The sequence below is a fragment of the Microtus ochrogaster genome, chromosome 6, assembly GCF_000317375.1.
Source record: "Microtus ochrogaster isolate Prairie Vole_2 chromosome 6, MicOch1.0, whole genome shotgun sequence".
Classification (NCBI taxonomy): domain Eukaryota; kingdom Metazoa; phylum Chordata; class Mammalia; order Rodentia; family Cricetidae; genus Microtus; species Microtus ochrogaster.
Genome location: NC_022013.1, coordinates 25,554,456 through 25,568,003, shown reverse-complemented (window position 1 = coordinate 25,568,003; position 13,548 = coordinate 25,554,456). Strand labels below are relative to the sequence as shown.

Below are 13,548 nucleotides of genomic sequence, written 5' to 3'. Positions count from 1 at the left end.
TAGGCCTCATATTCCCTGCCTACGGGAAAGGTTGGGCCAGATAGATGTTCCCTGAGGGCTCCCAGCATTCTTCTCTGTCAGCTCCATAAATGGGGGCTCTGCTTCCATGGGTGACAGTGGCCAGCTTGTTCAGTGATGCCTGTATTTCCTACTGACTGCTCCAGCATTCCACGCCCCAGTTTTGGCCTCTCTCCTCGTCTCCATGCCCCTCACTTGGTGCTCCATTTCCTCAGGATGCTCCCAGAGTTCTGCAGATTTACCTGTTGATAAGGCAGCCCTGCTGTAAAACGAGAGGCCAAGTTGGTTCTATCTAGGCTCGGTAAGGGGGTGGGGCTTAGCAGGGAGGAGGGATGTGAAATCTAAAGGCAGAGATTGATACTCTACCATGAGAAGGCCGTAGTGTTCCTGAAGGGTCCTCGTGACCATCAACTACTTGACAGAAAAGCATAGCCCTGACCACAGAAGCTTTTTCCTGACCCCACCCCCACCTTCACATAACCACTGCTTCACCCTGAGCTGGGTTCTGTCTCTTCCCCAGGGAGCTGTCTTACAATCAGATTGAAGAGCTGCCCAGCCTGCACAGGTGTCAGAAGTTAGAGGAAATGTAAGTCTGGGGACGGTTAGGGGCAAAAGAATGCAAGGGGGGCTCTTGGCGGGTCTGTGGGGAGGGGCCCAGGAGCTGAAGCTCCAACCCCTTTTTCTTCTCAGTTTGTTAGATCCAGATGTAGGGCTGGGAGCTCAGTAAGACCTGGGCACATCCTGAAGGGCTCAGAGTTGATGATGCTAGGAACAGGTGCCCAAAGAAGTCTCAGGATAGCTCCTGAGTCAACAGCAACACCAAAAAGCAGTTGCCATTGGAACCAATAGAGGGCCAGGGCCACCAAGGCACTCTGTATGAGACACAAGAAGTCTGCAGAGGAACTAAAAGCACCCTCGGTTTTGGAGCATGCGCTCTTATGTTCCACAACCCATCAACATTCACACATATATGTGTGCTCATGAACACAAAGATAATACATGGTCATACATGGTCCTCCAGCTTCACACAGAAAAGCTTACTTTAAAATTTTCCTAAGCTCCATTTGGCCACCTCCTTAAACTACTTTCTTAAATAGTTTCCTTAAAACTACTACTGTCTCTTGAGTTCCTCATAGCTGCCTCTGATTCTAGGCAGGGCAAATGCTTAATGGGGCCATGGCAGGGAAGATATATCTGGGTCCGTCCTGTTTGTCTGGGTGACAACATCTTTGATATTGCTGGAGTCCAGGAGCTATCACCTGTTCTGACAATCAGTCTGCCGAATTCAGTGCAGTCACTTGGGTGTGCAGTCACCAAGGGCTGGGCGTGCTCTGAGGCCAGGCTAGGGTCCGGAGGACCCATGGCTGTGCAGGAAAGTGGGGGTCACTTCAGCTGGGCTGGGAGCCAGGCCCGGTGGGAACCCTGGAAGCTGACTCCCTCTTGGGCCACAGGGATGGTTTTGTGGCTTTGTCTCCTGACCCACTTACCCAAGGCAACCGGATCTCCTTGTGCTCCCTCTAATTCTGGTGACTTCCGCGGGCTGGGCCTTTTTTCCTGTGCCAGAAGAAGTGGGGGGCTCTCCTTTCTTCCTTCCAGTGCTTGAGGGGCATGGAGCAGAGCCAGGGTCTGGGCCTGCAGGCTCATCTAGTCTCTCTTGCTGCCCTAGTGGCCTCCAACACAACCGGATCTGGAGAATTGGTGCCGATACCTTCAGCCAGCTGAGTTCCTTACAAGCTCTGTGAGTACCTGCAGGACTCAGGGGTGCCTTCTGGAGGACCCCATGTCCCTTCCAAGCTCATTCCTATGGAACATGTGTCCAGTTTAAGCACTCATGACATGTACGTGCATTTCTTCTCCACAGCCCTTTCACGTACACACATACACACGTACACATGTACACGCGCAAACACACATGCACACATATGAGGCACTTTCCCATCCAGTCACGCAGACCACTTCTCCAGCTATTACCCAGGAAGTCCTGAGGCTCTAGAGCCAAGACATGATGGCTGCATTCCAGTTGCTACAGCCAGGTTGGGAACTAGGCAGCTGTAGGAACCTTCCTCAAAAGGATAAGGCCACTGCTGCTTCAGAAGACCAGGTGGAAAGTATGTGAGAGCAAGCCCGAGACAGGCCCAGGATAGGAACAATGCATTCTCCGTGGGTTTCTGCTCTCGCCTCTCTCAAGCTTTCTGTTCGCAGAGACCTGAGCTGGAACGCCATCCGTGCCATTCACCCTGAGGCCTTCTCAACCCTGCACTCCTTGGTTAAGCTGTAAGTGTGCCTTGACCTCTCTTCCAGGATGCTGGGGACCAGTCGGGACCATGGGCTGGCAGGTGGTACAGGAGGGCCACCACTGAGCAGGCACTTGTATAAATGTTTCACCACCCATCCCAGGGAGGTCTGTGCAGCCTAATCAATCATCCTAACAGTGTGTTTGACACATGGCGAGGCCTGCTAAACAGAGAGCCTGCTTCCTGCAAACTCTGGAATATCATCTGCTGACGTTCTGTAATGTTTTGGCAGCCTCAGTCCTCATCGCGTTCCACTCCCTCACCTCTACCCTGGCCTCTATGTCCTCCACATGCACCAATGGAGAGAACATATGTGCCAGAACTTCTCACTCCGAGAGGATGGTGGCTGACAGAACTCAGGGACTCAGAGAGCTACAAGGCAGTAGGGAGCCGTGGAGTCTTTATGTCACATAGGAGTCAAGCAGAGAGTATGCTGGTCTGGGGCCCGGTCACAGTGTTAGGCTGAAAGGGCCTGGTTGCCACACACTGTGGAGCAGGTTATTAACTATACAAGAGTTCTGTCCGAGGAGGAGCTGGCATCCTACCTGCTTGCTTGCGAAAGGCATTCCCACCCGCACAGGGCCCCTTTCTGAGCCACATAGACTCCTCTAGGCTAGCTCCAGCTCTAGCCTTGGATCTTATCCTGCCACTGCCACTTCACTGTTAACATCTCTAATGTCTAGGAGGAGTCACCTGCTTAAGGATTCTCCATGACTCCCACGTGGCATGCAATCCCCCCTCCCTAGTCTGTGGCTCTCTGGGCTCTAGGCCTTGGTCTTGTAAAACTCTCACCTCCGTCTTCCCTCTGATGTTTGCTATACTCCTGCCAGAGAGGTAGGACAGATATTTTTATTCTTTGAAAGATGAGACCATTGGAACCTGGGCAGCTTCGTGACTCCCTTTGGTTACATAGTGAGCTGGTGACGGTGCCAGGTTTCCTGCCTGCCAGTCCAGGGCTGTTTCCACGACGCACAGTCTGTGGTCCTAGTGTTTGTATTGGATTCCTGGTTTGGTCTAATAATGTCTCCTGGGGAAGTTGTGTGTGTCCTCACCTCTGGCTACCAGACAGGTTCTGAAAGGCAGGATGGGTGAACCAAAGTCTGCTTAGGTCTGGATGACAAGCTCTGCTCTGCTCTGTCTGACTCTGGCCTAGTCCATCATCAGAGAAGCAAAGGGAATGCATGGGATACAGGCGAAGAGCAGAGAGCAAGGGTTCCCGGATGGGAACTAGACACAACAGCTATAAGTGTGGGGCTCTGTTACCTATAGATTGGGACAATTTGGTATTAAGCTAGAAGAGCCACTGACATATAGCTATCCCCCAGGGTTTGTTGAATGAGTGGATGGCCGAGTTAATGGAGGGTTGTCTTTAAAGCCTTCTGAATCAGCCTTGCCACAGGGCGCACACTGCCTCCCCCCTTCCCCCCCTACTTATCTTCCATTCTTTGCTGATTTCCTTTTGCTTTCATCCCAGCACCCTGGTCACACCCTCCACAAGGCCCTGTCCCCTCAGCAGTCCCACTGACTGCCAATAACTCTGATCATCCACTGTCCTAGGGACCTGACCGACAACCAGCTGACCACGCTGCCCCTGGCTGGGCTGGGAGGCCTGATGCACCTGAAGCTCAAAGGGAACTTGGCCCTGTCTCAGGCCTTCTCCAAGGACAGTTTCCCAAAACTGAGGTGAGAGCTTGGCTTGCCCTATGCCTGAGGAGGTGTGTCCCAGACACCAGTCTCACAGGGAGATTAAAAAAGCCACAGGGTCTCACTCTGAGAATAGCCTGGTAGCCTAAGGTTTGGCTTTACTGCCCTCCTCCTCATCTCCTCTCCCTACTCCAGCCACCAATTTAAAGGCACAGAGACTGTAGGAAAGAAGAGCGCTGGTGTAGAGGCCCCCGGGACCTCCTTGTTCCTGGCCCTACACAGCGAGGCTGTCCCATTCTCACTTAGGCATCATCTGAGGTACAGAATCGGGGCAGAGCCCAGGGCACTGATGAATGGAAAACAAGCTGCACAGCCAGTCCCTGGTGCTAATGACATCCAGGCTTCCTTCACGTAGTGGCGGCAGCCGTGCAGCCTGTGTGGCCCAAGCTTTGTCTGCTGCAAGCTAACGAGATGCCCAAGGCGTCTGTCCTCACCCTCGGAGGGCACAAAACCCAGTTCTGTTATGCCAGGAGCTGGGAAGGAGACAGGGTGTTGGTTTCACAGAAGACAAGAGTAAAGAGTCACAGGGGAAATCTTGGATTTGGGGTTTTTTGTTTTTGTTTTTTTTTGGGGGGGGGAGAGAGAGGCTGGAGAGATGGCTCAATGGTTACAAGCTCTTGCTGTGCAGTTATAAGGATAGGAGTTCAGATCTCAGACCTATATAATAAATTGGGATCCCATACATGCTTGTAATCCCAGCTCCGAGGAAGGCAGAGGCAGGGAGAAACCCCATCTTAATGAAATAGGCAGAGAATGATAGGGGAGAACACTGGGTGCCCTCTTCTAGTCTCTGCGTGTGTTCATAGGAGCATGTACACATACACTCAGACATAAAGAAAGGGAGGTGGGGGCTGGAGAGATGGCTCAGAGGTTAAGAGCACGGACTGCTCTTCAGGAGGTCCTGAGTTCAATTCCCAGCAACCACATGGTGGCTCACAACCATCTATAATGAGATCTGGTACCCTCTTCTGGCATCTGCATGGAGGCTGAACACTGTGTACATAATAAATAAATAAATAAATGAATGAATGAATGAATGAATGAATGAATGAAAGAAAGGAAGGTGGATGTTGTGCGTGGTCCTACACACTTGGGTAGTAAAAGAAGGAAGATGGGCAGTTCAAGGTCATCCTTGGCTACAATGGAGTTTGAGACCAGCCTGGGCCACATGAGACCCTGTCTTAAAAAGAAAAGAAAGCAAAGAATGGAGGTAGGGAAGAACAAGAAGAGAGGGTGAAAGGAAGGAAAGGCAGAAAATAGGGAATGGGGGAAGAAAAAGAAAAAAAAGAATTCATGCCCCTCCCTTTCTCCAGCACTTGGGATCAAACCCAAGAGCCTGTGCATGTCAGGCAAGTGCTCCATCGCTGAGTCAAATCCCAGTCCCTGCCTCCTATTGTCTTCTTAAATATAGACAAAAGTTACTACCAAGGAGAAGCAGAGCACCCTGAATGCTCTGTGACCGGGGGAAATTGCCTCCCACTCTGGGCCTGCTGTAGGGACTTCTAAATAAATGGGAAAAGTCTCTCTCCCTTTCAGTTAAGACAAATTATGAGAAGACTATAGCCTCTCATCAGACTACAGAGCCCTTTGGGGTCAGTAATCAGGCTTTAAGACTCATCCAGAGCAGTGGTTCTCAACCTGTGGGTCTTTACCCCAAAGGGGTCAAACAACCCTTTCACTGGGGTCACCAAAAACCATTAGAAAAACAGATATCTATATCATGATTCATAACGGTAGCAAAATTACAGTTATGAAGTAGCAATGAAAATAATTTTATGGTTGGGGTCACCACAGTATGAGGAAGTGTATCAAAGGGCTGCAGCATTAGGAAGGTTAGAACCACTGGCTTAGACAGAGCAGGACACGTTGGGCTGAAGAACAGGTGCAGAGGGCATCTGCGCTGTCTTCGATCCCAGACACACTAAGGCAGCCTGTTCCTCACCCTAGGATCCTGGAGGTGCCCTATGCCTACCAGTGCTGCGCCTATGGCATCTGTGCCAGCTTCTTCAAGACCTCTGGGCAGTGGCAGGCTGAGAACTTTCACCTGGAGGAAGAAGAGGCACCAAAGAGGCCCCTAGGTCTCCTTGCTGGACAGGCTGAGAACCACTGTGAGTAGTTGGGGACCTCGGGCTGAGGGTGTCCAGGCGCTGGAGAGGAATCGTGAAAGGAGGTTCAGAGAAGAATTAGTGAAGATGTGTGTGACCTGCAGGGAACTGTCTCACTGTTTGCACACTCATGAGCGCTTGCTGAGAAGGAGAGACCATAGGTGGGAGCTGGGGTGTCAACTTCTTCCTGACCTTGGCAGGCCTTCGCATGCGCCAGCTCTCTCACTCCCCTTTCCCATGCGCCACTCACTTCATCTTGGTGGCAGCCTCCTTACAGTGCAGGGTCCTTCACCTTCGGGTGTTCTCGGAGAAGCTGATTGATCAACCGAGTCAATTAGGATTAAATTAATCCAACTAAACCTGTTTTCAGTGGGGGAAAACCACCTTCCACTATGTCCTAGAACTAAATGGGACATTTCAGGGATTATTGCTCCCACGACTGGATGTCCTGTGCCTCTCTCCTGTCTACGAGTTCAAATGTGAAATTTAAGTGAGCACTGAGTACACAGCCCTGCAGAGTGTGTAGGTTGTCTTGGGCCAGGTATGTCTATTTCTGGAAGAGTTGGGGTGAAGAGAAAGTTGGAGGTAGGCAGCCAGGGGGTTCTGAGGGATTGTCTATAAAAGATATCTTAGGTAAATGGGAGAGAAGAATGCTTTCCTTTCCCAGGGCCCTGTGTTCCCAACCTCAGACAGAGTTAGGATAGACAAAGGAGTATTGCCTGTTGGACTTCATTTTCCATCTTGAACATTCCAATGTCTCAAAGAAGCAGAACAGAAAAAGCATCAAATCTAAAGCTGAGTGTAGCACTGCCACTCACCTGGTACCTGGGATGCCAGAGGTGAAGGCAGGAGGATCAGATGTTCAAGGTCATTGTTATCTACATAGTCAGTTCAAGGCTAGTCTGAGTTGTATGAGACTCATTTACAGCACCTCATGCTGGTGTTATGGTATAGACAGAACTCAGTTCAAACCCAACTACACCATGTACCATTTGGGTTGCCATCAACATGTTTTAACCTGAGTTTTGTAGTTGGTTTTTTTTTTTTGTTGTTTGTTTGTTTGTTTTACTCTTCGTGGCCCCACCACCCAGCTCCCAAATAAATACATGGAGACTTATTCTTAATTATGAATGTCCGGCCTTGATTTGTTTTTAGACAACTTTTCTAACTTAAATTATCCTGTTTCTCTTTAAATGCGGTTTGCCTCTGAGCTTTTTACCTTTCTTTATTCCATTTACCTTTCTTTCCTTCTTACTCCATGGCTGCCTGGGTGACTGGGTGGCTGGCCTCTGGCATCCTCCTTTTCTCGTTCCTCCCTCTTCTTCTCAAGCCTAGATTTCTCCTTCTATTTATTCTCTCTGCCTGCTAACCCCACCTATTTCTCTCTCCTGCCTAGCTATTGGCCATTCAGCTCTTTATTAGACCATCCAGGTGTTTGGGGTAGGTAAAATAACAACTTTACAGAGTTAAACAAATGCAACATATCTTTGTATCATTAAACAAATATTCCACAGTATAAAAATGAATGAAGCCCATCTTAAACTAATATTCCACAACAGAGTTTAATTTCCTTATCTTTCAGGGGGGGAAAAGAAAAGATAGTACATGTCTCAATGGCTGTGAGGGAGGACTCCATGGCTGTGAGGGAGGACTCCATGGCTGTGAGGGAGGACTCCATGGCTGTGAGGGAGGACTGCATGGCTGTGAGGGAGGACTGCATGATTCCATACAAGGCAAAGTGTGTTTGTCAACACTGCTTTGAGAGTCAGGGACACATACTTGGGGATAGTGTCCTTGTATAATCTAGACCACAGCTTACGGAAGTCAAATACTGTACTGTCTGGGGATCTCTGAGAACTTCCCTCCCAGTGGATGGAAACAGGAGAAGCATCTCCCAGAGAAGGCTCAAGCTCCCAGGAGGAGGAGCACAGCATCTAGTGGGGCCAGCAGCTATCTGTCCCCCAGGGACAGTCCCGGATGTCTGTTGCATACTCCTTGGGGGAGTAGAAGGGGGCTGGAAAGGGGAATGGAAATTTTCCTTCCACAAGGTGAAACTTTCCACTGGGCTTAGGTCTTAGAGAACTACAGGCCTGTTGAGTTAGTGGGCTGCCTGCTGCCTGTAACAGGAGCTAGGGCAGGGCCCCCCACTTCCTGTGAAAGCAAAGGAGCAGAAAAAAAGCCAGGAACTGCTGTTCCAGCCAGATTCGATTTCCTCTCCATTTGAAGTGTAGTTACTTAACACCTTGGCCGTGACTTTCCCAGCCTCAGACAGTCTGTAGGCTTCACTCCTTGTATTTCATTCATGCATTCTGATTGCAAAGAATCACTGCAGTCCTTTCTGGAGTGCATGGGCAGGTGGGGGAATGAACGGTAGAGAAGGAAGGAAATGACCAGGACTGTGGGGGCACACCCTGGCCTTCCACCTGCCCTGAAGCTGTCCAGATTAAGAGCAGCTTCACAATCTTTCGGCCTCCTGGGAAAGCCCTAGCAGATGTTTACCTGTTAAGTGGGGAGAAAGGATCTACACAGGAGCCAGACCGTGTGAGCCAAAGACGGAGACAAATACAGCAGGGTTATCTACTTATTCCTCTGTGATGGAGGAAGTTGATGGGGCACTGAGGCACTTGAAACCTCAAACACCAGCCTCATTCTGGTGTGTGTGTGTGCACACGCTTGCGCATGCATGTGCGTGCGTGCATGTAGGTGCATGTGGCTCTGAGAGCCAGAAGTTGAAGTTGATGCTGCAAGTCTTCCTCTATTACTTCACCTTATTTTCTAAGTCAAGGTCCCCTACTGAGCCCAGAGTTCACCACTTGGCCAGAATAATTGGCCAGGGAGATACAGGGATCCTCCTGGCCCCTTCCTGCATCAGGGCTGTGGATATATGCCATGATGCCTCGGGCTGCGGATAAATGCCATGATGCCTAGGGCTGCAGATACATGCCACGATGCCTAGGGCTGCAGATACATGCCACGATGCCTGGCTTTTATGTGGCTGCTGAGGATCTGAACTCAAGCCTTCATGCTTGCTATTGAGAAAGAGGTTTACGTAGCCCAGACTTACCTCAAATTTGCTTTGTAGATGAGGATGACCTTGAACTCCTGATCCTCCCGCCTTCACCTACCAAATTCTGGGATCATAGGCATGCTTCGCCATGCCCAGCACCAACATCCTTCTTAGCATGTAGTATTTGTAAGTAGGACATGGAATTGCAATGACAGGCTGGCTGGAGGAAGAACTATGTGGTCACTAGCTTTTCTCATTAGAGCAGCCACCAACCACACTCTAAGCAGAACTCGTGGACTAAAGGTGGCTCGGCCAAAGAAAATGCAGAATATTAAGAGTGAAATGTTCATTTCGGAGAACTAGAAATCCACAAAATCCACAAGCGGAGAACGTAGAGCTACCCAAATACTGACACCAACAAGCAGAAATAGATAGGCAGGACTACATGGAGCTACCCAAATACTGACACCCACGAGCAGAAATAGATAGGCAGGACTCCATGGAGCTACCCAAATACTGACACCCACGAGCAGAAATAGATAGGCAGGACTGTTGGGTGACCAGGATCGAACAGTGAGAAGGGGCACAGCAGCTTAGATGAGTGTGCGCTAATGACACACACCAGACCCAGGACACTAGCCACTTTCTGCTTTCCCTTCTCAGATGACCTAGACCTGGATGAGCTCCAGCTGGACATGGAAGACTCAAAGCCACACCCCAGTGTCCAGTGCAGCCCTGTTCCAGGTAAGATGGGTGGATGGGGAGCAGGGGAGGGGACAGCCAATCACCTGAATGAGAAGTCAGTTAGCCCGTCTATGGTTGTGCTGTAGATGCTTTCTCTGCCCAGTGCTAAATCTACTGGGTAGGAGCCTCTTCTAAGCCTGGCAGAGACTTAGGTGTCTACCCAGGGGAAGCAGGGGGTTTGGGAAAGGTCAAACAACCTTCACACTTCAGCCAATCAACGGTTATGCACCTAGAAGAAGTTGCTCTCGGAAGAGTGACGTGAGGAAGAGTCGTGGCTGGGGCTGCCGGGGCTGCTCTTTGAGCATTCCCTCACACACCACAGACTCAGAGAGCCAGGTGGGGCTCCAAAAGAGCACCTTCTCCAACCCATGAAGCGTGGGACCTCTCTTCATTAAAATAGAGTGGGAAAACTCCAGTGTCTCTGGATAATTCCTAAAGTACTGTCCTACCCTTAGAACCAAGGAAGTCTCCTCTAACCTTGAGCCATTAGAACAGAAAGAAGGGGGGGGGGCTCTTTTTCCTTGATGGCACACAACCTAAGATTTTTTTTTAAGTGTGAAGAGTTCCTTTCCTGTGTATAAAATGCTAACAATTAAATTAGTTAGCATTTAATTAGCAAAACAATTAATTAAAGGCATGATGATGCATGCCTTTAATTTTAGCACTCAGAAGGCAGAGGCAGATAAACTCTGTGAGTTAAGGCCACCCTGGTCTACATGGCAAGCTCCAGGACAGCCAGAGCTACATAGTGAGAACCTGTTTCAAAAAACCAAAACCAAACAATAAAAGAAGATGCCAACAGGCCATGCCAAAAGACAGCAGAGTGCTGCTTGGGCCAAGAACTGTTGAGAATAAACACAAAGTGATGAACAGTTAGCTGTTTCTATTCATCCCACCTCCGTTTTCCAGGTTTCCATACTTTGCTGGCATAAGCCCCTTGCCCGGAAAGCTTTCTGCCCTGACCTTGCTCTACACCAGCTCTTAGCGCTTAGTGGCAAAAGTACGCCCCCTCGTGTCAGACTGGGGAAGGGAACAGCTGGCATAGTTTGCCAGAAAACACATGCTTCACTAGCTCTGCCTCAGTCAGGAGCTGCATGTCTGAAAATCAGCAATCGACAAGGATGAGGTAAAAGAGAAAGTTCTGGAAAGCAAGGCTCAACTTCAACTTGCTTTAAAAATTGTTCACACAAGCGGTCAAATAAATTACTGCACATCATATGATGCGGTGTTTATTATGCAGCTATTGGAAATGTGTTTTTGAGGTTATGAGGAAGTATGCTAAGCTTAATTTAAAAAGAATAAAATCTCAACTTATTTTAAATAATACGTTGAAATCTGGAAGTAAATAGGCTAAAATAATGAGTTCCTTTTGAGAGGTGAGGTCATAAAGCAGCTTAGATTTTTCCATGTTATATTTTCAGATTTCCTACAATTACCATCTATTATTTCATAATCAGAAAAAATGTTTCAAAAATAGCTCCCACAGAAATCTCTGAAATTCCCAAGCTACCTAGCAATAGTTTGAAAAACAAGTCTGAAGCCAAAGGAGATGAAGAAATACTATGCCCAAAGTTATACACGGTGACTTAAGAATGGGCACTGGGGAGAGAGATGGAGAAACGCCAGGGTCTTACCCATCTAATGTGGCGTCAAGTTGGGAAACTCCAGAAGTTCAAAGGTTTTTTTCTTTTCTCTTTGTTTTTAGTTAGGGCTTCGCTATAATCTCAGGCTGGCTTCAAACTTATCATTCTCCTGCCTCGGCTCCCTGATTACAGGTGTGAATTACTATACTTGGCAAAATTTTCTATATTTCCATTATGCACTTTGTCTCCCAAATACTGATTGCCTGATGAACATGCACTGTGGGTAAAGCAAGGGATACCCAGCTTCTGTCTACTCGGGACTTCTCAACTGTAGAAACTTCAGTTTGGGCAGGGTCACCCTGTAAGTGGTTGACTCTGGACAGCTCCTCACCCCAGGACTTCTCTTCGCTCCTGTACACCAGTTTGTTACTCGTGTCTCTCCAAGTCTTGTGTCTTTGGGAAGACTGTGTTTCTTAGCATTCCCTCAGGTCTGGGTTTGCACTGTACCATGGATACACTTCTGTGTATTTTCTTTGCAGCTTCTTCATATGCGTCCCCTCCACCCCAGTTCCAGGCATTTTCTGAGGAGACCAAGTCTGCCGTTCTGAGACCAATTCTCTAGTGTTAGTCTCCTTTGCATTCATTAGGAGTTGTCTGAGCATAGTGCCTGGCGTTGCCAGTGAGCTGGGTTCTGGCAGCCCCTGCTCTGACCGTATGTCTGTTCTCTCTCACAGGTCCCTTCAAGCCCTGCGAGCATCTCTTTGAGAGCTGGGGCATCCGCCTTGCCGTGTGGGCCATCGTGCTGCTCTCAGTACTCTGTAACGGGCTGGTGCTGCTGACAGTCTTTGCCGGCGGGCCCAGCCCGCTGTCCCCAGTCAAGCTTGTGGTAGGTGCAATCGCAGGCGCCAACGCCTTGACGGGCATTTCCTGCGGTCTCCTGGCCTCGGTGGACGCCTTGACCTTCGGCCAGTTCGCCGAGTACGGAGCCCGCTGGGAGACCGGGCTAGGCTGCCAGGCAACGGGCTTCCTGGCCGTCCTGGGGTCGGAGGCGTCGGTACTGCTGCTCACCCTGGCTGCGGTGCAGTGCAGCATCTCTGTGACCTGCGTCCGGGCCTACGGAAAGGCGCCGTCGCCCGGCAGCGTCCGCGCAGGCGCACTGGGGTGCTTGGCGCTGGCCGGACTGGCGGCCGCGCTGCCGCTGGCCTCGGTGGGGGAGTATGGAGCCTCGCCGCTCTGCCTGCCCTACGCCCCTCCCGAGGGCCGGCCGGCCGCCCTGGGCTTCGCGGTGGCCCTGGTGATGATGAACTCGCTCTGCTTCCTCGTCGTGGCTGGCGCCTACATCAAGCTCTACTGCGACCTGCCGCGGGGCGACTTTGAGGCCGTGTGGGACTGTGCCATGGTGCGGCACGTGGCCTGGCTCATCTTTACAGATGGCCTCCTCTACTGCCCCGTGGCCTTCCTCAGCTTTGCCTCCATGCTGGGTCTCTTCCCGGTCACCCCCGAGGCTGTCAAGTCTGTCCTCCTGGTGGTGCTGCCTTTGCCTGCCTGCCTCAACCCACTGCTCTACCTGCTCTTCAACCCTCACTTCCGGGATGACCTGCGGAGGCTCCGGCCAAGCCCTCGGTCTGCGGGGCCCCTGGCCTATGCTGCAGCCGGTGAGCTGGAGAAGAGCTCCTGCGACTCCACCCAAGCGCTGGTGGCCTTCTCGGATGTGGATCTTATTCTGGAAGCTTCTGAGGCTGGGCAGCCTCCTGGGCTAGAGACCTATGGCTTCCCCTCAGTGACCCTCATCTCTCGTCAGCAGCCAGGAGACACCAGGCTGGAGGGAAACCATTTTGTAGAGCCTGACGGAACCCAGTTTGGGAAACCACAATCTCCCGTGAATGGAGAACTGCTGCTGAGGGCTGAGGGAACCATGTTGGCAGGCCGTGGCTCTGCAGCGGGTGGAGTCTTCTGGCCCTCTGGCTCTCTCTTTGCCTCTCACTTGTAAATATCCCTCCCCATTTGTCCTCTCCCCTCTCAATGATGGATATATATATATATATATATATATATATATATATATATATATATATATATATATATATATATAT

At 50.3% G+C, this 13,548-nt stretch overlaps 1 protein-coding gene across 1 annotated transcript in view; it reads left to right on the top strand.

The window, feature by feature from the left end:
- Lgr6 (leucine rich repeat containing G protein-coupled receptor 6) overlaps positions 1-13,486 on the top strand; it is a 115,513-nt gene extending 102,027 nt beyond the window's left edge. The window contains exons 12-18 of the mRNA XM_005348389.2: positions 539-604; positions 1,685-1,756; positions 2,221-2,292; positions 3,870-3,995; positions 5,964-6,124; positions 9,792-9,872; positions 12,190-13,486. Of these exons, the coding sequence (XP_005348446.1) occupies positions 539-604; positions 1,685-1,756; positions 2,221-2,292; positions 3,870-3,995; positions 5,964-6,124; positions 9,792-9,872; positions 12,190-13,445 (1,834 nt within the window). The 3' untranslated portion in view covers positions 13,446-13,486. The remainder of the gene's footprint in view (positions 1-538; positions 605-1,684; positions 1,757-2,220; positions 2,293-3,869; positions 3,996-5,963; positions 6,125-9,791; positions 9,873-12,189) is intronic.
- Positions 13,487-13,548: the final 62 nt, after the last annotated feature.